The 23627-nt window shown below is 41.9% G+C and overlaps 1 protein-coding gene across 13 annotated transcripts in view; it reads left to right on the forward strand.

Annotated features, from left to right (window-relative positions):
- atf7a (activating transcription factor 7a) overlaps nucleotides 1–23627 on the forward strand; it is a 104847-nt gene that overhangs the window by 27824 nt on the left and 53396 nt on the right. For 12 of the 13 annotated variants that reach the window (XM_061805595.1, XM_061805625.1, XM_061805586.1 and 9 more), the window contains 2 exons: nucleotides 22212–22305; nucleotides 22454–22569. In XM_061805595.1, coding sequence (XP_061661579.1) covers nucleotides 22212–22305; nucleotides 22454–22569 — 210 coding nt within the window. Of the gene's footprint in view, nucleotides 1–1348; nucleotides 1459–22211; nucleotides 22306–22453; nucleotides 22570–23627 lie in introns of all 13 variants that reach the window. The other variant, XM_061805608.1, reaches the window with a different exon arrangement.

Consider the following 23627-nt stretch of genomic DNA (forward strand, 5'->3'; position numbering starts at 1 on the left):
TTGGTGAGTTCATTCTCATCTGTTAAAATTATGTTCCAAATTAAGTTTTTTTTGGAGGGGGGGGGGATTCAAAAGTCAGTATTGAGTGTGTGTGGGTGTGGGGGGGGGGCACGCGCGGATAGCCGTAAATAGTAACCAGAAAGTGTTGTGTTCAGAGACCCAGCAAAGCGAGTTGATCCTCCGTGTTATTACTATACCGACCATTGAGCAAACAAAATAAAAATGTACAATGTATAATGTTCACAGAAGTGGAATTTAATGTGTTGGGAGGGACGTGGCGCTGACGACGAACAATAACAGTCCCATGAAATGGACCGCAGAGATTTTATGCTTTTCTGAGGAGTTTATTTAGATGTAGAGAATATATAGCAGGTGGCCAGACTTTTTTTTTTAACACTAAGTTGTACTTTTCAAGCAGCAAAGCTTCTTGCGATCTACCGGCGTCGGGGGTCGGCTGTTGCACGCGCGGATCGCCGTAAATAGTAACCGGGAAGTGTTACATGTAAATATCCATCCATCCATTTTCTTGGCCGCACAATCGTCGAAGGTGTGCTGGAGCCGATCCCAGCTGTCAACGGGCAGGAGGCAAGTTTGCACACACGCTGACATGGGGAGAACAGGCAAACTCCACACACGGAAGTCCGGAATTGAACAGCTGCGCCTCATAATGTATGCTTTACCAAAACAGCATGAGAGGCTATAACTTACCAGCTAATAACTAATAATGATTCAATGCGTGCAAATTTCCCCGCCGATGAGTGAGCCTCAACTGTGAAAGCCACAGCTTTATCCTGTCAGGTTGACCCCTCGGGAGGTTAAAGGACAAATTTGGGTGCGTTTTCTCAGTTTTGGTGCAGAACAAGTCGGCCTCTTGGTATAGCTAGAACGAATGGTCTGTAATGCTAAGCCACCGGTATCAGGGGCAGAGTCAAGGATGTTTCTTCCGCGTTTGGCTCTGAAAGCTGGCACACATCCAGTTTTTGCTTGGATTTCAAATATGTTCTTTATTTTCAATTTTTATTTTCAATTAATGTCCAAAATATATGTAATAATAATATTGCTTGACATTGGAGGGTTTATTGTACATATGAATTTTGGGGAGAGTCTTCCTTCAATGTAAAATACAAGGCATACTGTATATGATTATGCTATCCTAATAGTGGATTTTCAGAACGTCTTGGCACAAATATCTGTATTTTATTAGAAAAAAAGTCTTGCATATTCAGTTAGCACACTTGTTTGGTACCGTGTATCAACTTTGATTTTTATTAGTCCTTATTTCTTATGAAACACTTCTCTGCTATATAGTTGTGTATTAAATTGTGGTGAATTAAGTGTGTGTAATCAGAATCAGAATGACTACACTTCGAGGCACCCCACTGTCAAACTCCTGAAGTTTGCAGATAACATCACAGTCATCAGCCTCATCAAGGACGGCGATGAGTCTGCGTATCGACAGTAAGTGGCAAAACTGGAGCTTTGGTGTGGCCAACACAACCTGGGGTTGAACACTCTAAAGCAGTGGTCTCGAGCTCAATTCACCTCGGGGCCACATTCTGGCTGAGACTGGGTCGTACATGTACGCAATTTTAATGACAATTTTAAAAATACGTCTTTTATATTCTTTAACACAAAATAAGATAAGCAAGGAAGCTGGTGCAAACGAGTTGTGTGCAAAACTACCAATAAAACTCCATGGTAACACCACTGTAACTTTCACTCAATGAAAAATGTTTCTCTGCTTGCATCACGTCTGGTCGCTGTCACGCCACCGAGAGCCACAACCCCACCATGATTGGTCGGTTTGTCAGCTCCGCACACAACACTGTAAAAGTGCCATTCATGTAAAACTTTTGGGCTGCACTATCATTTCACTTTCATAGTAAGCTGGGGGGCACAAAATATCATCTTGGGGGCTGCAAATGGCCCCCAGGCCGGCAGTAGACTGTACAGACTAGACTGTAGAGAGGATTGTGGACTTCCGGAGGCATCCTTCACCATAGCTGCCCCTGACGCTGTCCAATTGTCTTGTCAACCATTGAGACATTCAAGTTCTTGGGAATTGACCCCTCCGTACAGGGCACTTAACCACGCCTCTTGAAGTGACGTCACGCCACGTGCGCCTATGTCAGACAAACAATTAGCAAAAAGGGCAGTGCAGCAAGAAAAGAAAAGGGCGAAACTGTCCGATTTACCGGCTGATTTCTCACTCGCATTCTTAGCTAACAGTGAAATATCGTTGAAAAGCAGACAGCAGGGCTTCAAGTATTTCAGCGAGGGGTATTTCAATGGTATTTACATCCATATCGACGGAGAAACCTTTGATATTAGCGCAAGATCTTTCCAGAGTCAGAGGAAGACCGAGAAGCCACATAATATAATAAATTATAACCCAAAGACGAATTCGTCATTGACAGTTTCCTATTTTCGTGTTACATATCACACTTGTGTGCAGAATCTGTATATGTATCTGTATAGCCGTTTGTGAACCACCGTATGAAGGAAAAGAAGGCGAGGCTTGATTTACGAGTTTTTTCTCTCGTTTTCTTTGTGTAACGTCACGCGCTCCCCTCAATAATTATTCTTGAATTAGTGCCGAACCTACGTAAGTCCCGACTGAGTATGACAATCACTACTTTAGTGTCCTCAAACATCCTTCCTTCCTCTCAAAATATCGCTCAACACAGATCAAGTGTGTCAATCATTCACACGTAGCTATGTTATGCAAGCGAAGAACTGCTAATTCATTTATATGAGACATGTATTGAAAATCAAATATAGGGCACACCTTCGTGCAAACACAGTCCGGTTTACCGTTGCCGCGAACAAAGGGACACGTTTGTGCAGTCAGATCATCGCAAAATGTCGCTCAACACAGATCAAGTGTGTCAATCATTCACACTTAGCTATGTTATGCAAGCGAAGAACTGCTAATTCATTTATATGAGACATGTATTGAAAATCAAGTAAAAGGCTTACCTTCGTGCAAACATATCTGTTCCGGTTGATGGATTCAGTTGATCATGCGGTCTTCCACAAAGTTTGATCCATCGAAGACATTTTTCATACTTTGTCTTCTGTTCCGGTTGATTTTAGATGGATTCAGTTGATGATGCGGTCTTCCACAAAGTTTGATCCATCAAACACATTTTTCGTACTGGGTCTTTGGTTTTGGAAAGGGTACGAATTGAACTCCACCAACTAGCGTTTCAGGATACCTGTCATCACTATTATAAAGTCCGTGACTACACCTCTTAACCATATCTATTGTTAAAGAACCCAAATACGCGATAAAACGCTAACAGAAGCTTTACTGGACCATACAACGTTGTCTGAGGAAACTGCGGGTCCAAAAGGGGGCGTGGTTTATGCAGATCTCTGGCCTCTGATTGGTCAGCGACGCGGATGACGCAATTTCTACGGAGGGGTCAATTACAGTCTGAGGACCTGAAGAGAAAGAAGAACATCAACTTTATCCTCAAAAAAGCCCAGCGAAGGATGTACATCTTGCGGCTCCTGAGGAAGCATGGCCTGTAACGAGCTGCTGACACATTTCTACACAGCAGTCATCCAAGCAATACTGTGTACTTCCATCACAGTCTGGTTTGGGGCTGCCACAAAAAAGGACAAACTCCAACTGCAACGTCCAATCAAAACCGCTGAATGGATTGTCGGCAACACCCTACACACTCATGAAGTCTTGCACACCACTTTGAACTAGGTCCAGATCGGCAGGATCCTTTCTGACCCATGACATCCTGCCCACCAGCTCTTCCATCTCCTTCTGTTGGGTAAGCGCTACTGATCAATGCAAGTCGAAACTAGCAGGCATTTTAACAATTTTTTCCCTCTGGCAATTAAGTCATTAAATTCTGGATCAGCGGACCTACTATTTTCTGCCTTGTGTTGTTGTTGAGACACACATCATGCTGGTCAAATCAGTATTATTATTAGTCATACATTGTGTAGACTATTGCACGATTTGTCACTTTAATCTGCTCCCTTTGCACAATTGTCATTGCACTGGTCTATAATGGGAACCGTGAACGAGTAAGGGCACTCTGTACAAGCTTAACATAATGTGGGGTGTTGACGCACTCTTAACTCTTGAAGAAATTAAATACTGCATCTGTGACTCTATAAGGAATAGTTTCTATTAACTGAATGTCTGTTGTTCTTTGGTCTTGTTAATTTGTTTGTTCTTTGTTCTGAATGTCATACCAGGGCGACACCGACTGCTGGAGACAAATTCCCTGTGTGCTGTTACACGTTTGGCCATGAAAGCTGATTCTGATGTAAACAACACACAAAGTATTTGTCTACGGTATTTGGAGCCCCCCTTGTACTATGTTCATTGTTGAGTATGGAAAACAAAAAGTCAATTGACAGGGAAGTTTTTTTTCAAACTTGTGCAAAGAATGCAGTCTTCTAGCATTTAGAGCAGATATAATGCCCAGTAGAGCGGTAGTCCAGCGCAATAACTATTGTGCAAAGGGTGTCAAGACTTCAAGGAGTGTATGCAGTTTAAAGTGAATAGGCATGCGATACTTTAATCCATAGGTGTCAAACTCAAGGTCTGGGGGCCCGATCTGGCCCACCACGTTATGCGTCTGCCAAGGCAAATCTTGTGAGTCAACTTCCATGATTTTTGTTAAAATATGTATGAAAATTTCAACTTGTCAGATCATAAATAATAATGGAACATTCCAAACATTTTTGGATTACCAAACAACAACAATATTTGAATAACACCCCTTCTAGGTAAACCATAAATACAATGTGGCCCATGACAAAAATCAGTTTGACACCCCTGGTCTATCGTAAAAACAATAATATTAATTGGCCCCAGCAGAATGTGACGACAACAACTTGGGGCAGAAAATCGGCAGCAAGTTGCAGTGGAATTTTAGGTTATCTCTTCAAGAATTTAATTGCAAGAGGGAAGACACTGTTGGAGTGGTCAGTAGTACATTTGCTGGGCTTTTTTTCAGGATGGAGGTGATGTTTGTTTCCCACTTCAGATTCTCTAAGACTGTAATTCCCAGGAACTTGAAGGTCTTGGCGGTTGACACAAGATAGTTGGACAGCATGAGTGGCAGCTGTGGGTAGCCTTCTGAAGCCCACATTCATCTCTTACAGTCTTTAGTGTTTTCAGCTCCAGGTTGTTTTGGCCACACCAAGCTCCAGCCTCTCCACTTTTGTCATTTAGGAGACTCGTCCCCATCTTTGATCAGCCCGATGACTGTGGTGTCATCTGCCTGGTGACAGACGGGTGCCTTGAGGTGCAGACATTCATGTAGAGCGAGAAGAGCAGCGGGGAGAGAACACAACCATGGGGTGCCCCGGTGCTTATGGTGCGTGTGTATGAGGTGGTGTCCCCCAACATCAACCGCTGTGTCCTGGCTGTCAGGAAATTGTAGAATCACTGGCAGATGGCAGGTTAGATACTGAGCTGGAGAAGCTTGAAGGAGAGGAGTTCAGGGATGATGGTGTTGAATACAGACCTGAAGTCCACGAATAGGATCCTCACCTAGGTTCCCACGCTGTTGAGGTGTTCAAGGATGAAGTGCAAACCCCCTGCATTATCCGCAAACCTGTCAGCTTGGTAGGCAAACTGCAGTGGGTCCAGCTGGGGACCTGCAACATTCTTGAAGTCATCCACCATGAGGCGTTCAAGGGACTTCATGACCACAAATGTCAAGACAACAGGTCTGTCATCATTTAGACCTGAAATTACAGGTTTCTTGGCAACCGGGATGATGGTGGAGTCTTTTAAGCAGTTTGGTACATCACACAGTTCGAGAGACCTGCTGAAGATCATTGTGAAAACTATAACAAGTTGGTCTGCACACACTTTGAAGGGAGTATGGTGACACAAGGTCTTGGCCTGCTGCTTTGTTCTTTTTTTGTTTGAAGATGCGCCTCAAATCCTGTTCGTGGATGGTAAATGAAAGATTCGAGATGTTAAAGTGGTCAGTGGTCCGATGTGGTGGGTGTGTGGAGTGAAAGTGTCCTTTTCAAATCTGCAGTAAAAGCTGTTCAGGTCGTTGGCTAGCCCACTATTGTTGTCTACTGCTGGGGGGAATCATCACTTGTAATTAGTTAGCGATTGTAATGCGTGCCACACTGATTTGAAGTTGTTAGTGGCAAACTGTTCTTCCAGTTTTGCTGCATAATACCTCTTTGCAATGTTAATTTCTTTAGTCAGCTGGTTTCCTGGCTGTCCCATATCAACTGGCGGATGTGTGATAAGCAGTGATGAAAGTCCTCCGTATTTTCCCAGAATTCCGTATTTTTAAATTTTCATGAAAATTGCTCCGGAAAATTGTGGAAAAATTGCCTAAAATTAATCCGGATATTAGTTGACAACATCGGGCGAACATGCGTTTGAGTTTGTTTTGCTCTCACGAGTTTAGCCATGTTAAAACACTAACACTAGTAACAGTAGCGCCCCTCCCTTCTCATTCTCTCAAGACGTTGCTTATTTTGTGTGGTCTTGACATTAATTTACGTGTTTATTTCATAAACGTTAACTAAACAAGGCTGCTTCAGAAAACAACCGGTATTCACCCGGAAACAGGAAATGCAAGTTAAACGTACGGAGCATATACGAAAGCGCATGTTCAGAACTGCTTCACGTAATGCAAGCACATTTACGTCGAAAGTCTTCAACATCATGAGCCATGTCAAAGGAAATTCAGTTACACCAGGCAGGGGTGCTCTTTGCGTCGATCGGGAGGCAAATATTGCGAGTATAGACCATTTATTCCTTGACAGGCCAGTGTATTTAACTTGTCTTCAGATCAAGTTTGGCAGATCAATTTATTAATTCTTGATGAAAATTTTTAAACACCGTTTTATATCATGTTCTACGAATATCAGTTGAAATTGGAAATGATCATTTCTGAGTTTTAAACTTTAGTTTTCTATATTAGTTATGTATCTGTTTATTTTATTTCTAATTTACAGTTATGTTATATTAACCCAGTAAGTTATTTTAAGGCCATCCCTAATGACACCCGCAACTTTATCTGCGAGCATGACAGATCACACCCGTATGTTTCAAATGTAAGTGACTGTGTATCAAAATATTAAAGGCTACTGATGATACTATTAGTATTACTAGATCTATGTCTAAGATAGTGAGCAATGTGGTCGAGTGTATCAGTACAACGCGACGTAACAAGTTTGAGACTTAAATTTTAATAGTAATTACTACAGATCAACTTCTTCAACATTTTTGCTGTACGGTGTAGAAATTGTAGGATATATTTTCGTGTATATTCTATATCTATAGTATGTATAATGTGAGGAAAAGGACAATTTTAGATGTCTTTTTACTGAATAGTTCACCTAATTAATTTCTCTTGAGATAAGATGGCATATTTTAAGCATATTTTAATGCCAGATGTGATTTTGTACTATCCAGTGATAGGGGAATGGGGGGCAAAAAAAATCTGGCCTTGGCCCTTAGGGAACTTCTGCCCAATTTTTTTTTCGGTTCAGGACTTAGAAATTTTACTTTCAATTTTTGTCCTAATTTTGTTAACACACATCGCCAGAATGCACCACCAAAATGCACCACAGCCATCCATTTTTTAAAAACATTTCCCAAGGGGGGAGGAGGAGGAAGGCTCCCAGACCCCCTCGTGCTCGCATTTGTATTTTCAGGAAGTTTCACAAAAGTCCACTTTCATCTCTAGATAAGCCATGGATCGCAAAAAAAAGAAAGAAAGCTGAGAACGGTGGATTTAACACTTGTTGGACCGAATCACTTTCACTGCCAACATAGAAGGTTTGCCTCCACACCAGCTTAAAAATGAGAAATTGTCCAATAATAAAAAGAATAATGTGAAAAGATATTTCCAGGGAAGGCATGCTACAGCTGCAGCAGAGTTGGGAGTGTAAAAGTTACTTGCCAGAGAGCCCAGCTTGCCCAAAGCCACAAATGGAGGGAAATTCAAAACGTCGGATCACCTGAGAAACTTGTTAGAAACATGAAATGCTCTTTCTGACAGTTATAGAAACATGAAGAAATATCCATTTGGAATCTTACCCATCTTGGATAAACATACCAGTGCAAGCAGATAAAATGAACTCCATTAAATCCAAATACTGTACTGCAATTGCCTAACAGACAAAAGTTTGCAGTCATGTGTCAAGATCTGGCTTGTCCTGTTAAGAGTTGCCACAGTGTGTCATCTTTTTCCATCTTAGTCTATCTCCTGCAACTTCCTCTTTAACACCAAATGTGCTCATGTCTTCCCTCACAACATCCATCAACCTTCTCCTTGGTCTTCCTCTCGCTCTTTTGCCTGGCAGCTCCATCTTCAGGACCCTTCTACAGTCACTGTGATTTGACGATGCAATTGTGCTCGCAAATCTGCACAGTCGACCACGAAAAATCACGCGCGTGAAATGTTACGAGTAGAAAAAATAGATGTTGAAAGAACTTGCTTATTTTGTGTAGTCTTGACATTAATTTACGTGTTTATTTTGTAAACGTTAACAAAGCAAGCCTGCTCCTACACAATCAGTATTCACCCGGAAAGAGGAAATGCAAGTTAACTTTACTGAGCATGTTCGGAAGTGATGCCAAAAGCACGTTCCGAGCTGCTTCACGTACTGCGAGCCCATTTCCGTCGAAAGTCATCAACAACATGAGCCATGTCAAAGGAAATTCAGTTACACCAGGTTTACTCAATGCGTTGATCGCGAGGAAGTTTTGGTTGATCATGTGACGTCGTGTCCAAAAAAAAAAATACATTAGACTATCATCTACCTCATCGCTTGATTCAGGTTTGCCCAATACGTCGAGCGCACACACACATAAGCGCGTTCTAGCAAGCTGGCCTCCTACTTACGGCAGTCGCGGCGATGGCGTGCACCCGCCTGCACTCTCCTCCCTGTAGCCTCGCCGTTCCCCCTCCACCCATCTCATTCACGCATTCTGTTTTACTTCGGCTAATCTTCGTTCCTCCTTTCCAGTGCATGCCTCCATCTTTGTAGTTGTTCCTCCACCTGCTCCCTGCTTTCACTGCAGATCACCATATCATCTGCGAACATCATCGTCTAAGGGGTTTCCAGTCAAACCCCATCTGTCAGCCTATCCATTACCACAGCAAACAGGAAGAGGCCTGATGCAGTCCAACCTCCACCTTAAATTCTTCTGTCACACCTACAGCACACCTCACCACTGTCCTACTGCCCTCATACATGTGCTGTACTATTCTGACATATTTCACCACCACACCAGACTTGCGCATTGGGGAACCTTTTTGACAGAGAGAGCCATAAATGCTAAATATTTTACAATGTAATTTCAAAACAGCCATACAGTATTTTGAAAACTAAATACAGGTGCATTTGCACATTTATGCAAGACCAACACTTTTAGAATACAATAAGTCTCTGAATTCTTTTAAATAACATTGTTACGCTGTTGCTAACAATTTACGACGAAACTACTTCTTACCATTCCCTGCTAAAAAATTTCTATTGAACATTTCTAAAGAATTTCGATAGAAACATTCCATCGAAATTCTATAGAACTTTAGGACCCAAGTTCTATAGAAATTCTGTAGAAACATTCTATAGAAATACTATAGAACTTTATGACCCAAGTTCTATAGGACTTCTGTAGTAGCATTCTATAGAAATGCTATAGAACTTTAGTGCCCAAGTTCAATAGAATTGTTCTAAAGAAATTGTTCGATAGAAACTTGTTCTGAAGTTCTACAAAGCTGTTCTAAAAAACTGAAACATTGCTTGTACGTTGTATTCATAGTTTGCATTAATGTGACAATCCCACATACAGTCAACATTGCCTTAGAAACAACATTGCCATGCTATGTGGAAATTGAGCCATTAAAACAAACATTCTAGATTGAAACCTTTATTATTAGTGTGAAACCAGACTGTTTTTCAATCAAACTACAGACAATTCCAAAAAATTAACACATGCTTTCTAGCATATTCCCTACACCACACACGACAGATGCCTTAGGTGCTGTGTGGAAAACGTTAATTTATTGCCTTCACAGCAAGAAAACTTGAGTCTTCTAGACTCGCAGCAACAACCGCCATTTTTTAAATTAAAGGATATGACGCATTTTCTTCTTTTTGAGTCAACTGCATCAGCATATAACTCACCGCCACCAGCTGCCAGTCAAAACATGCCACACCCAGAGAACAGTTGGAAATGTTTAGTGTGGGTACCTCTGCAAACTGTCATACTCGAACTTGAAAAAAACATGTCAGCTGTTTATTTTTGTTGGTCATGTTGTTGGTCACTCAAGATGTAATGGATGAAAATCCAGTCGATTGAGTGGTTTTCACAACCTGCATCTTTAAAATTGTGGAATATAATGGTTAGAATCCGGATTTGGTCAGATGACTTCTCTTTGGTCTGTTTGGCCATTTGGTTAATAGTGATTGAAGGTTTGTGCCCTCTTCAACACACTGACAGCTGGTTTCCAATTTTTCAAGATGGAGGTGTTATAATAGTGGCTTGTCTTACAGATGGACTTGCCCTATTTTGAAATCTCCATAGTCATGACAGTATTTATATATTGTATTGTAATTTATTATGCTACTTCAGCTTGTGTATTAACTCTGATGTTGCTTGAAAATTGTTCTACAGAAATTATTTTCTGTACAAATTCTATAGAAATTTGAGATCAAGCACTGTACCAAACTTTCTAAGGAATTTCGATAGAAAGATTTTGTTCTATAGAAAGTCACAACCGAAGTTCTGTAGAGCAAGTTGTTCTGTACAAATTCTATAGAAATTTGAGATCGAGCAATGTGCCACTTTCTGCTCTTCAAACCTTTCTATAGACTTTCTACATGAAACATTTTGTTCTATAGAAATTCTCTAGAATGTCACAGCCAAAGTTCTATACAAGTTGTTCTATACAGATTCTATAAAATTCTATAGGTTCCTAGAAACTCACCAGACTGAAGTGAGCAATTGATTTTTTGCTGCAAATCAGGTAGCACTGACTTCACAATAGTTTTGAAAAAGTTAGATGGTATTGAGTCGAGACAGCTCGTTGATGGTTTCAACTGCTGAACAGTTTTCTCTACATTTTTTTGGTCAACTGTATCAAATTCTGACAAATTAAGTTTTTTCTGGGTGGCTTCATATGTGAGGTCATTCTATCTTTTTGCTGATTTGTGCTGACATTTGACCCGATGGATTGTATTTTTTCAATAAAGTAATAGACAACCTTATTGCATTTGTCACCTGTTAGGAGTTCTGGATCTATCTGATTTCGGGGGGCTTGTAAGCCTGTCAACCACAGCAAATAGAGCACGAGTATTGTTGAGGTTCTTACTGATGATTTGATGATGAAAAGTTTTGCTGTCTAGCTCTAACTAACTCTTGGTTAACATTACAAAGACACTGTCTGTAGAGGTCATAGTCAATTAATTAATTAGTTTAATTTTTCTCCACTTGTGTTCCGCTTTCCTACACTCCTACCTAGATCTCTTGACCATCATTGTGCTCCTCCACGGTGTTCTAGGTCGCCTCAGAATGGTCTTAGTTTTCAACAGGAGCTACAGCATTCATGCCATTTTTCATTTTCAAGGTGAAATTGTCCAAAAGTTCATCAACTGTCTCAGCATTCACAGTCTGTGGCACATTTGTTACCCACTGACCTGATATTAAAAAGAGCTAGTCTTGCAGAGATGGCTGGAGAGAATGGTTCAATAGACTCACATTTTGTCCTCACTAAGTTGGAAGTACTAAATTTTTGGTGCCTTATCTTTTTGAGCAACTTTCTGTCCCTTGTAATTACAGGGATGAAAAATGCCTGATCTCCATAGGGGTCTGGGTTATTCTGGAAAAGACCCGGTAAATATCAGTCAGATTTGCAGATAGTCTGCGTGGGTGGAGGAAGGGCCTTTCGATTCTTAGTGGACAGTGGTTTCAGGCGAGGGGGATAGGAGGAAGATCTTGGCGTGGTATGGGCTGGACTCCATCGTTGACAATAGTCTTCATCTTAGTCATCAGATCGAACATTGCATCCAGGCTGGGAGAGGGGGAGCCAACATCTACTGTGGATTGTATGGTTGTTGTAGTCATTGAGGGGAGATTCTGAGGTGTGGATGGCTCCAATGGGGCAGGAAGAGGTGTGGGAGATGTAAAGTGCTGGCACATTCCATGTCATTTGCTCATCAGATGTTTAAATGACGCAAATGAATCTGTGTGCACCTTGTCTCGCCTTATCTCTTGTTGCTCCGATTCTTAAGGAACAACTGGATCCTTTTGTCCTTGTTTTTTTGTAAACATTTTCTTTAGAGGGCGGTGAATGACGCACATAATAGAAATTGGCAGCTAATAACATAACCCCTTGTCTATTTACACAGAAACCGTCTGCTTTGTAAAGATTTTTACGCTCCCAAAAAGGCAGAAGTTGTCAATGAAACTCACAGTAGTGCAGCGCACACTTTGCCTAAGCACCCATTCAGTTGACGGAGCCTCGAGAAATGTTAATCTCCAGATCTTACAAGTGGGAGAGGTCCGCTTATAAAAACCTCGGCATCCATCCCTTGCACTTTTGTTCAGAGCTCAATGAAATCTCGCTTCAGAACCTCTGATTGCTGCTAGAGAACATCCAGGGCCCCTGTGTATATAATAACAAATTTCACAGTTGGATGCTGACCAGTGATCTCCAGGATTTTTCGAGAGATATCAGAATTCATTAGTAAAACACAGTACTTTGGTGGTGTTCTTCTCACTGCAAAAAAGTTTCACATCCTTGATGGCTCCATCACCAACTATTAAGGTTTGGGGTCCCATTTTTTTCTTGGATGATTTAATTTCATACCTTTCAGTGGTGGTGGAGAATGAGCAGTCTTTGCTTGGATCTTGTCTGACTACCGGACTTCTTGATCTCGCGCACCATCTCCGGCTCCTTTCCTGCCAAAGAGGTGACATTCCATGTTACTAAAGCTAGTTTCTATAACCGAGGATCGGATTGCCAAGGTCCTTGCCTTTTGCTACCACCCAGTTCACATCGCTCCTGAACCCTATTGTCCCTCTCACAGGTGGTGAGCCCATGGGAAGGGGGACCCATATTACCCTTTAGCAAAGAATCTGATTCTACAGTTTCCTTCAAATACAAATAAAAGTACAATTTCACTGACAAGCCAGGACAATGTTGAAGGAGGTGTTGCTCGGGAAGTCAAAATCATGGGCAGTCTGGCAGGCTGCTGTCTGTGAGGCCCCCGCCCCAATTTGGATGAGCAAATTTACTTTCACATCACTGTCCCCATGGGTTTCCTATGGTACTATAACATTTGATCCATAAGCTTTCGGAGACCATTCCTTATGTCTGTGCTGTGTTCAAGGCCATTGGCCCAGCAAATAGAGCTCCAGTGGAGGAAAAAAAGCTTGCTGTGCGTGTCGGTATTAGGCACTGGCTTTATATGCTACTGCTCACTCACCAAGCGAATTTAGTGAAACACTATTATTGTTTTTCAAGTGAACAAGTCACAGGCTGACACGGTAAGGATTTTTCAGTGCCAAGTTATAACATCTAATTAGATGTGACGGTGTGTCCAGTGAGCTGACCAGTTAGTGTGCGATGTTTTGTGTCCCACTGCCACTTTTACGAGCAACATTTAGGCATCTTTCCATTTTCTGAGCATTATCCTCACGAGGGTCGGGGGGGGGGGTGCTGGAGCCTATCCCAGCTGTCAACTGGCAGGAGGCGGGGTACACCCTGAACTGGTTGTCAGCCAATCGCAGGGCACATGGAGACAGAAAAGTCAAACTCACAGTCAGACCTAGGGTTCTCCAATTAATGCATGTTTTTGAAATGTGGGAGGAAACCAGAGTGCCAGGGCAAAACCTACAGAGGCACGGGGAGAACATGCAAACTCCACACAGGTGGGGTAGTCCTACTCCTCAGAACTGTGAGGCCAATGATCTAACCATATGTGCACTGTGCCAGCAGCAACGGTTGTCTACCAGAAAATGACAGGGTTGTTTGATTAAATGGCTCCTCTCTTGGTTTTCCTTTTACCAAGCTAACCACAAATGCTCCCCCTAATTATTCTTGTGTTCTCCCCCAGTGTTCTTCATGTGAGCTTTGGTAATCTTAGCTGCCTGTATCACCTGCACGGCCATTAGTGCAAGTTAGTTTCCTCAGCAAGACTCACCAAACAAATAAGACGTAGAGTTCTTTTGGTGATGTGACCCAGCAGAGCTAAAAATAAGCCCCCAACCCCAGACACTTGACTGTGTTTCCACTTCACTCTGTCACGGTAGCATTCGGAACTCCGACGCGACACCCTTATAATAGGATGCCACCAACGGCAATGAGCCTGGTGCCATTGCCAAGATGCCTATTACACCGCTGGCTGGTTCACTTTGTCACTTTTCTCTTTCGTCTTTTTTGGAGGCCTGACTTTCTGAAGTGCCCAGTGATGAAAGTCCTCCGGATTTTCAAGTTTTCTTGAAAAATCCTCCGGAAAATTGAGGAAAAGTTGCTTCAAATTAATCCGGATATTAGTTGCCAACAGTGAACGAACATGCGTTTGAGTTCGTTGTTTTGCTCTCACGAGCGTAGCCATATTGAGGCACGAGCACGAGTAACAGTAACGCCCCTCCCCTCGTATTGAAGACATCGCTTATTTTGTGTAGTTTTGACATAAATTTACGTTTATTTCATAAATGTTAACTCACAAGCCTGCTCCAAAACAACCGGTATTCACCCGGAAACAGCCAATGCAAGTTAACCGTACTGAGCATGTAGGAAAGCACATGTTCAGAACTGCTTCATGTAATGCGAGCACATTTACGTTGAGCCATGTCAAAGGAAATTATGTTACACCAGAGGTGCTCATTGCGTCGATCGCGAGGCAGTGTGACAGTGTAAAATAAAAAAAATAACATTAGACTATCATCCACCTCGTCGCTTGATTCAAGTGTGGTCAAAACGTCGAGCGTATGTACATAAAGGCGCGTTCTAGCAAGCCCGCCTCCTATTTCCGGCAATCCCATGGTGCGTGCCCCCAATACGTCACGATTGTCAATAGGAATGTTTATTCCAATGTATCGCTAGTTTGTTGCCACCAACGCCGATTGTGTTGAACTAAACTTTCAGCATTTTCAAAACATTGCGGGTATAGACCGTTCGTGTTTATTCGTTGACAGGCCAGTCCATTTAACTTTTAAAGTTTGTCAGATCAATAATTTTTATTGTTGAAAAATTTTAAATACCATTTTACATAATGTTCCATTTAGTTGAAATTGGAAATTATCATTTCTGAGTTTGAAATTTTAGTTTTATATTTTAGTTATGTATTTGTTATATTTTTAATTTACAGTTATGTTGTATTGGTCCAGTAAGTTATTTTAAGGCCATCCCTAATCACACCCACAACTTTATCTGCGCACATGACTGATCACACCCGTATGTTTTTCAAATATGACTGTATATATAAATATATCTCAAAATATTAAAGGCAACTCATTATACTGTTAGTATTACTAGATCTATATCTGAGATAGTGAGAAATCTGGTCGAGTGCATCAGTACAACGCGACGTAACAAGTTTGAGACTTAAACGTTAATAGTAATTACTACAGATCAACTTCTTTGTTTTGCTGTACAGTGTAGAAATTCTAGGCTCTATTTTCGTGTATATTGTATATCTATACTATAATATGTATAATGTGAGGAAAAGGCCAATTTTGGATGTCTTTTTACTGAATAGTTCACTTAATTAATCTGTCTTGAGATAAAGTGGCATATTTTAATGACAAATGTGATTTGTGGTATCCAGTGATAGGGGGATGGGGGCAAAATAAATTGGGCTTGGCCCTTGGGGAACTTCTGCCCATTTTTTTTTTTTTTTTTTGGTCAGGACTTGGACCTTTTGCTTTCAAATTTTGCCTGAATTTTGTTCACAAATATCGCCAGAATACACCACAGCCATTAAAAAAAATTTCACAGGGGGGCATGCCCCCGGACCCCCTACCAGAACTTCACACCTTCAGCGCTCACATGTGTACTTTCAGGAATTTTCACAAAAGTCCACTTTCATCTCTAAGTGCCAGACGTTAATTTTACCACAATTTGTACTGCGATGCTTATCAAACTTGTGGTCATCTTTCAAAATAAAACATCCCGCTGACATCAATTCTATTAGAGCCAATTACATCTTGAATTGTAATGGGCAAAACACAACTGATAAAACCTGTACTCCTCTGTGCTTCAGTGTGATCTCATGATTCTTTTTGGTGAATGATTCTTTTTGGGGAACAAACTGAACAGAATCATTTTATTAAAAGATTTGCTCATTTTGCTTGGCTTGAGGTGAACAAGTTGCCTGGGGGAGGAAACGGAACTGTTGAAGTGTTCTGTCACTCACTTTTGAATATTCTGTGAATGACGAAAGACAAGCTAGCGTGCAGATGGATTTGCAACTCGCCAGTGATGTCACTTCGGCGAATGACCCAATGAGTAGCCACTGTCAGAAAGAAGGGACTTAAACTGAACTAAGTTATTCGTTCAGTGAACTGGTGTACTGTGGAACTCAAGAGTGATTTCAGGGGAGGTGTTTGAGAGAACTGAGAGATTACTTCAATGGGATAGTGCACTGAGAAATTGAAGAGTGATACATTCAGTGAACTAGTGTACTGAGGGTCTGAAGAGTGATTTGTTCACGATAAGGGCTTAGGTGAACTGACTTATACGTTCAGTGAATTGACCCCTCCGTACAGGGCACTTAACCACGTCTCCTGAAGTTACGTCACCCAACGTGTGCTAACCTCAGACAAACAATTAGCAAAAATGGCGGCGCAGCAAGAAAAGACTAGAGCGAAACTGTCCGATTTAACAGCTGATTTCTCACTCGCATTCTTAGCTAACAGTGAAATATCGTTGAAAAGCAGACAGCAGGGCTTCAAGTATTTCAGCGAGGGGTATTTCAATCGTATTTACATGCATATCGACGTAGAAATCATTGATATTAGCGCGAGATCTTTCCAGAATCAGAGGAAGACCGAGAAGCCACATAATATAATATATTGTAACCCAAAGACGATTTCGTCATTGACAGTTTCCTATTATCGTGTTCCATATCACACTTGTGTGCAGAATCTGTATGTGTATCTGTATAGCTGTGAACCGCTGTATGAAGGAAAAGAAGGCGAGGCTTGATTTACGAGTTGTTTGTCTCGTTTTCTTTGTGTAACATCACCCGCTCCCCTCAATAATTATTCTTGGATTAGTGCCGAACCTACGTAAATCCCGACCGAGTACGACAATCACTACTTTATAGTGTCCTCAAACATCCTTCCTTCAGTCTTGGTGTCTCGGTGCACGTCGAAGGCTTTTAGGACTCGCTAGTCCGGTTTAGCTTAGCTCGGTAGGTGACAACAGAGACACATTTGTGCAGTCAGATCATCGCAAAATATCGCTCAACACAGATCAAGTGTGTCAATCATTCACACGTAGCTATGTTATGACCCCCCCCCCCTCACGCGTAGCTATGTTATCTTCTCCCCCCCACCACCTGTGTAGAGTTTGCATGTTCTCCCTGTGACTGTGTGGGATTACTCCGGTTTCCTCCCACATCCCCAAACATGCATTAATTGGGGACTCTAAATTGACCCTAGGTGTTAGCGTATTGTGAGTGGGACTGGTGTCTGTCTCGGTGATCCCTGCAATTGGCTGGCAACAGTTCAGGGTTTATCCTGCCTCCTGCCCAATAAAAACAGTGGGGATAGGCTTGATGAAGCCAAAAGAACCACATTATCTACAAAAAGCAGAGATGCAATGCTGAGGCCACCAAACCAGAACCCCTCTACACCTCGGCTGCACCTCGAAATTCTGTCCATAAAAGTTCCGAACAAAATTGATGACAAAGGGCAGACTTGGCAGAGTCCAACTCTCAACGGAAAAGAGTCAGATTTATTGCCGACAATGTGAACCAAACACTTTACCCTATGGTTGTCCTAAAGTGCTTGAGAAATCAAGTTGAGTTCAGTTGAGGAGTATAATAATAATATTTTCTTCCTGAATTTGGCACAAAAACACAGAACATACCTTACCATACTTAGCATTGAATAATGCTTTGTTATACTGACACTTCCGGCCAGTGATGTTATTTGATGACGTAGGTACTCGAGCTCTACACATGTACCGGTATGTTCTAAGTCTGTTCGAGACGACATGAAAATACATATTGTAGCACGACGCCCAGAGTTTTGTCCGATACCGTAAAACATTTAGAAGGTGATAATGAACAAAGGTACGTGGAAAAGTTAGAGGTACTGAGAGAGGACCCATATTTAATGCCGAAGTTGATGTTTTCGCTGATAAGAAATTGGACTGTTAACCTGCATCCGCTTGTCTTGGACAACTGGATATACACATGTACAGTGAAGAAAATAAATATTTGAACACTGTGCTATATAGAAATCATGGAGGGGCTGGAATTTTTTTTCATAAGTGCATGTCCACTGTGAGAGAAATAATCTGAATCTAAATCTAAAGAAAAATCCAGGAATCACAATGTATGATTTTTTTTAATGGTTTACTGGTGTGGTACACCTGCACATAAGCATTTGAACACCTGAGAAAACCAATGTTAATATTTAGTCCAGTAGCCTTTATTTGCAATTACAGAGGTCAAATATTTCCTGTAGTTGTTCACCAGGTTTGCACATACTGCAGGAGGGATTTTGTCCCACTCCCCCACACAGATCTTCTCTAGATCAGACAGGTTTCTGGGCTGTCACTGAGAAACACGGCGTTTCAGCTCTCTCCAAAGATTTTCTATTGGGTTTAGGTCTGGAGACTGGCTAGGCCACGCCAGAACCTTGATATGCTTCTTACGGAGCCACTCCTTGGTTTTCCTAGCTGTGGTCATTGTCATGTTGAAAGACCCAGCCACGACCCATCTTCAATGCTCTGACTGAGGGTAAGCGGCTGTTCCCGAAAATCTCACAATGCATGCCCATAGTCATCCCCTCTTTAATACAATACAGTAATAAAGTCCTGTCCCATGTGCAGAAAAACACCCCCAGAGCATGATGTTACCCCCATGGTTCACAGTAGGGATGGTGTTCTTGGGAGGGATGGAACTCATCATTCGTCTTCCTCCAAACACGGTTAGTGGAATTATGACCAAAAAGTTCCATTTTGGTCTCATCTGACCACAAAACCTTCTCCCATGACTCCTCTGTATCATCCAAATGGTCATTGGCAAACATGTCCTGGTTTAAGCAGGGGAACTTTCCGTGGCATGCATGATTTCAAACCATGACGTCTTAGTGTATTACCAACGGTCACCAACGGTGGTAGCAGCTCTTTTCAGGTCATTGACCAAGTCCTGTTGTGTAATCCTGGGATGATTCCTCACCTTTCTAAGGATAATTGAGACCCCACGAGGTGATATCTTGCATGAGGCTCCACTCCGATTGAGATTGACCACCATGTTTAGCTTCTTCCATTTTCTAATGATTGCTCCAACAGTGGACCTTTTTTCACCAAGCTGCTTGGCAATTTCTCTGTAGCCCTTTCCAGCCATGTGGAGTTGTACAATTTTGTCTCTGGTGTCTTTGGACAGCTCTTTGGGCTTGGCCATGTTACAAGTTTGAGTCTTACTGATTGTATGGGGTGGACAGGTGGACATTATGCAGCTAACGACCTCACACAGGTATATCTGATTCAAGATAATACATGAAGTGGAGGTGAATTTATAAAGGCGGACTAACAGGACTAAAAGGTCTTTGAGGGTCAGAAGTTTAGCTGATAGACAGGTGTTCAAATACTTATTTGCAGCTGTATCACACAAATCGTTAAAAAAAATCATACATTGTGATATCTGGATATTTCTTTTTAGATTATATCTCTCATAGTGGACATGCACCTACAATGAAAATTTCAGACCCCTCCAGGATTTCTAAGTGGGAGAACTTGCAATATAGCATGGTGTTCAAATACTTATTTTCTTCTCTGTATCTGGTGACTAAGTTGTCTAAATGTACACGGAAGAGTTTGAAAACGTAGTTAAGTCTGGACGCATACAAACAATACGTTGCTGGATCTGTTCTCAATCAAGAATAAATCCCACATAGTGAGCCACTCAGATTTTTTCAATACGAATACCAATATTTAAAGGGGAAATCCAGTGGTTTGCATTAATAATGTACACAATAGGTCATGTAATATGTACTCCATCTTGACAATGTGATGTTAAATCCTCTCTCATTTAATAGTGTTTTGAGAAGGTTTTTATCGACAATTACGAATTTTCAGGGGCGCTGCCATTTTTACGAATCACATGACCTACGTGGGCATATGTGACATGTTACGTGCCGTTCCAAACATTCGATTACATGGGACACCAATTGTGCCCAGCGCTGATTTCTCGGATTTATCCTCATCTGATGAAGAAATAGCAGTATCGGGAAGACAGAGGAATACTTCCATACAGAGTGGCTTAACTGTGAGCTTGGTCGGCCGGGGAGCTCCCACCTCCAAGTGGGGGAGCCGTGAGCTTGCTTCCCACCAAGCCAGGCTCGGCCGGGAAGCGAGTTCATGGCTCCGTCGCTCGGCAGGGCGAGCTTGTCAGACTCCGCGTCATTCCGCCCGAATATTCAACATTTTTTCCAGCCAAGTGGGTGAACTCGCTCATGGCTCCACCGTTCGGCGGCATTTTTTACAGCAATACAGAAGTATTCCTCCGCCTTCCAGATGAACTGAGCGGCCGAGCACCCACTCATGGCAGTGCTGCTCACGGCTGTGTATGGAAGTATTCCTCAGCCTTCCAGATCAACCGAGCGGCCGAGCAGCCACTCATGGCTGTGCTGCTCACGGCTGTGTATGGAAGTATTCCTCCATCTTCCCAATCAAACCGATGCTGCTCTTTCTTCATGAGATGAGGATAAATCCGAGAAATCAGCGTTGGGCATAAATGGTGTCCCATGTAGTCGAGCCTTTGTTGCGGCATGGTACAAGTCACATCCGGGCACGTAGTTCATGTGACTCGCGAAAATGACAGTGCCCCCGACAATTCGTAATTGTTGATGAAAATCTTCTCAAAACACTATTAAATGAGAGAGGATTTAACATCACATTGTCAAAAAGGAGTACATATTGCATGACCTATTGGATACATTGTTAATGCAAACGATTGGAATTCCATTGGAAACCATTGCATTTTTAGATAAATGACCCCTGGTTTTACACAAACTCGCATTCGTTAACTATTATTGGGGGGAAAAAAAAATGCAAATCAGCTCCTTGTACACGGAAGCGCGTTGCGGCCACATGTTGAACTTCAGTAAACCTCTCCATGACATACTTTTTTTTTTTAAATGCATTGTTCTCAAGTAAGTCCAATGCATATTTAAACAAAGAAAATAAACCGCTGAAATAGGCTTCAGCCCCCATACACGGAAGTGTGTTGCGGCTACACGTACACCCTCGCAAACTTCTGTGTGACCAACGGTTTTATTTTATTTTTTTAAATATGCATTGGACTCATTTGAGAACAGTGCATATTTTTTAAAAAAAAAAAACACATTTGTCAGGGAGAGGTTTAGCGCAACACGCTTCTGTGTACATTGGAAGTTTTTTTTTTAAACGCATTGTTCTGAAATGAGCCAACTTGGCATTATAAATATTTCTTGGGTATTTGATGTTGAGAAGAAAAATTCCTACCTGAAATGAAAGCGCTCACTCCACAGGCGTGTGCGTATTTTAGTTGGGCACCATCCATCATGTTTAATTGCTGAAATCCATCGATATTTTCTGGTCTTTTCAGCTGGTATTCTATAGAATGACCTCTTTGAATATCTGTCTTGTCTGTTGTAACAACCAACACCACAACAAGTCTCGGGCATTGTTAATATTCTGCTCCACTTCAATGTCCCCCACACTGTCGAGCGGCTTTTTTGCCCAGCATTATGGCGCCGTAAAAATTGTGACGTCATGTGCACGAGCTCTATAACCAGATTCTGCATTACAGTCCTGTTGTTACGAATCTTTGTGGTGTTAGCAAAAATATTTGAACAAATGCTCTGTGGCAATAATGGGTGTCTTTTCACCACACCAAAATGTTTGCACCATTTACAGAAGACCTGTACGTGTTTGGCTCCAAAAGACAATGTGATAACCCTGGACTCCAGGATGTTGATCCCCTCCTGTTTTCCCTTTATTCTCTCCTCCTTCATGCACCAGAGATTTACTAATGAGGACCACTTGGCTGTGCACAAACACAAGCATGAGATGACACTAAAGTTTACCCCCAGGACAGATTCTGTCATTATCGCAGGTATGGCATTTATCAGTGTTTTATAATGTACACTTTTTTCGTTTTTACAAATAAACAAAAAAGCAACTGAACTGCTCCATTCATTACTTGGGATTTTAGCTTAAGTGACTGAGTGTTAAAGTCTTGCTTTGGGTATGTCTCTTTTCAGACCAGACGCCTACTCCCACTCGCTTCCTAAAGAACTGTGAGGAGGTTGGTCTGTTCAATGATCTGGCCAACTCCTTCGAACAAGACGACGATGACAACAAACAAGCAAAGAACTCTGTAAGTTGGACTTTTTTAAAGTTCCACTGTCATGAAATGCATGATTCTTAGTATGCAGCTGACTTGTCCCCATCCGTTTTTCACCATAAACATGATTTGGAAATATACAGCTATTTGTAACTCCTGCCATGAAAATCCTCTCGAGGGATTTGTTTTTGAGAAGAAGCAGGAAGTGACGTACATGGCAGGAGTGCCCTCAAGTGGACTCATTTGTTTCTATTAGTTTTACCTCCGGGAAGGTAGCTCGTTGTTCCTTTGTGGTAGCCAAAATGCCGGCTCGTTGCATTGCTGAACATTGCTTGAACACTCGGGAGGTCGCCGTGGTGGCTTATGTCCGCCGCGGAAGTGGGCGTTTATCACCGCCGCGCGGAGGTGGATAGGGTGGGGAGGTGGTTTGGCCGTGATCCACATGTCACCTAAATATGGCTCGAAACAATAGGGTAATATTGCCCCGGACACTTCACTCGGTTGTGAGATGTTTTCTTCGAAAGGATCTTCCGTGTCTGAAGGGGCGTGTCCTACAGTAGGCGCCACAGTATGTTTTCAATGGGAATGTCCGGGGTGACGTCACGGACAGTAAATGCAGCCAATATGGCGACCACTTGGATGTCGAATGAGACTTCTACAACTTTGCGCATTCATGACGTGCTCTCCTCTCATTTATTTTTTTTGTGTAGACATTGAAGTGAATAATCTCATGTGTTTTTCATTTCAATATCTATTTTATAATGTTTATAGGGATGACACTAGAGCTTTAAGTTCGAGTTTGTGTTATAATGTTATGTGTTATGATGTCGAAAAAACACCTCAAATTCACTCACCATTAGGATGCATGTAAGTTCAAATGTTGTGGACTCTATTTTTACCTGAAATACAGCACAAAATATTTTTGGACGACGAAGAAAAAAACTCAGATTGGGGGTGTTATCCACAGAGTTATAAGAAATATATGCCATCTATTTTTCTCTCTCATACAGTAGCTGTGGAGCAGCCTTTCCCAAATATTTTAGGACAGCCACGAGGCACCACGTTTAACTTCTTAATGGAGATGGCGCACT

This window comes from Syngnathoides biaculeatus, chromosome 2, assembly GCF_019802595.1.
Source record: "Syngnathoides biaculeatus isolate LvHL_M chromosome 2, ASM1980259v1, whole genome shotgun sequence".
Taxonomy (NCBI): Eukaryota; Metazoa; Chordata; class Actinopteri; order Syngnathiformes; family Syngnathidae; genus Syngnathoides; species Syngnathoides biaculeatus.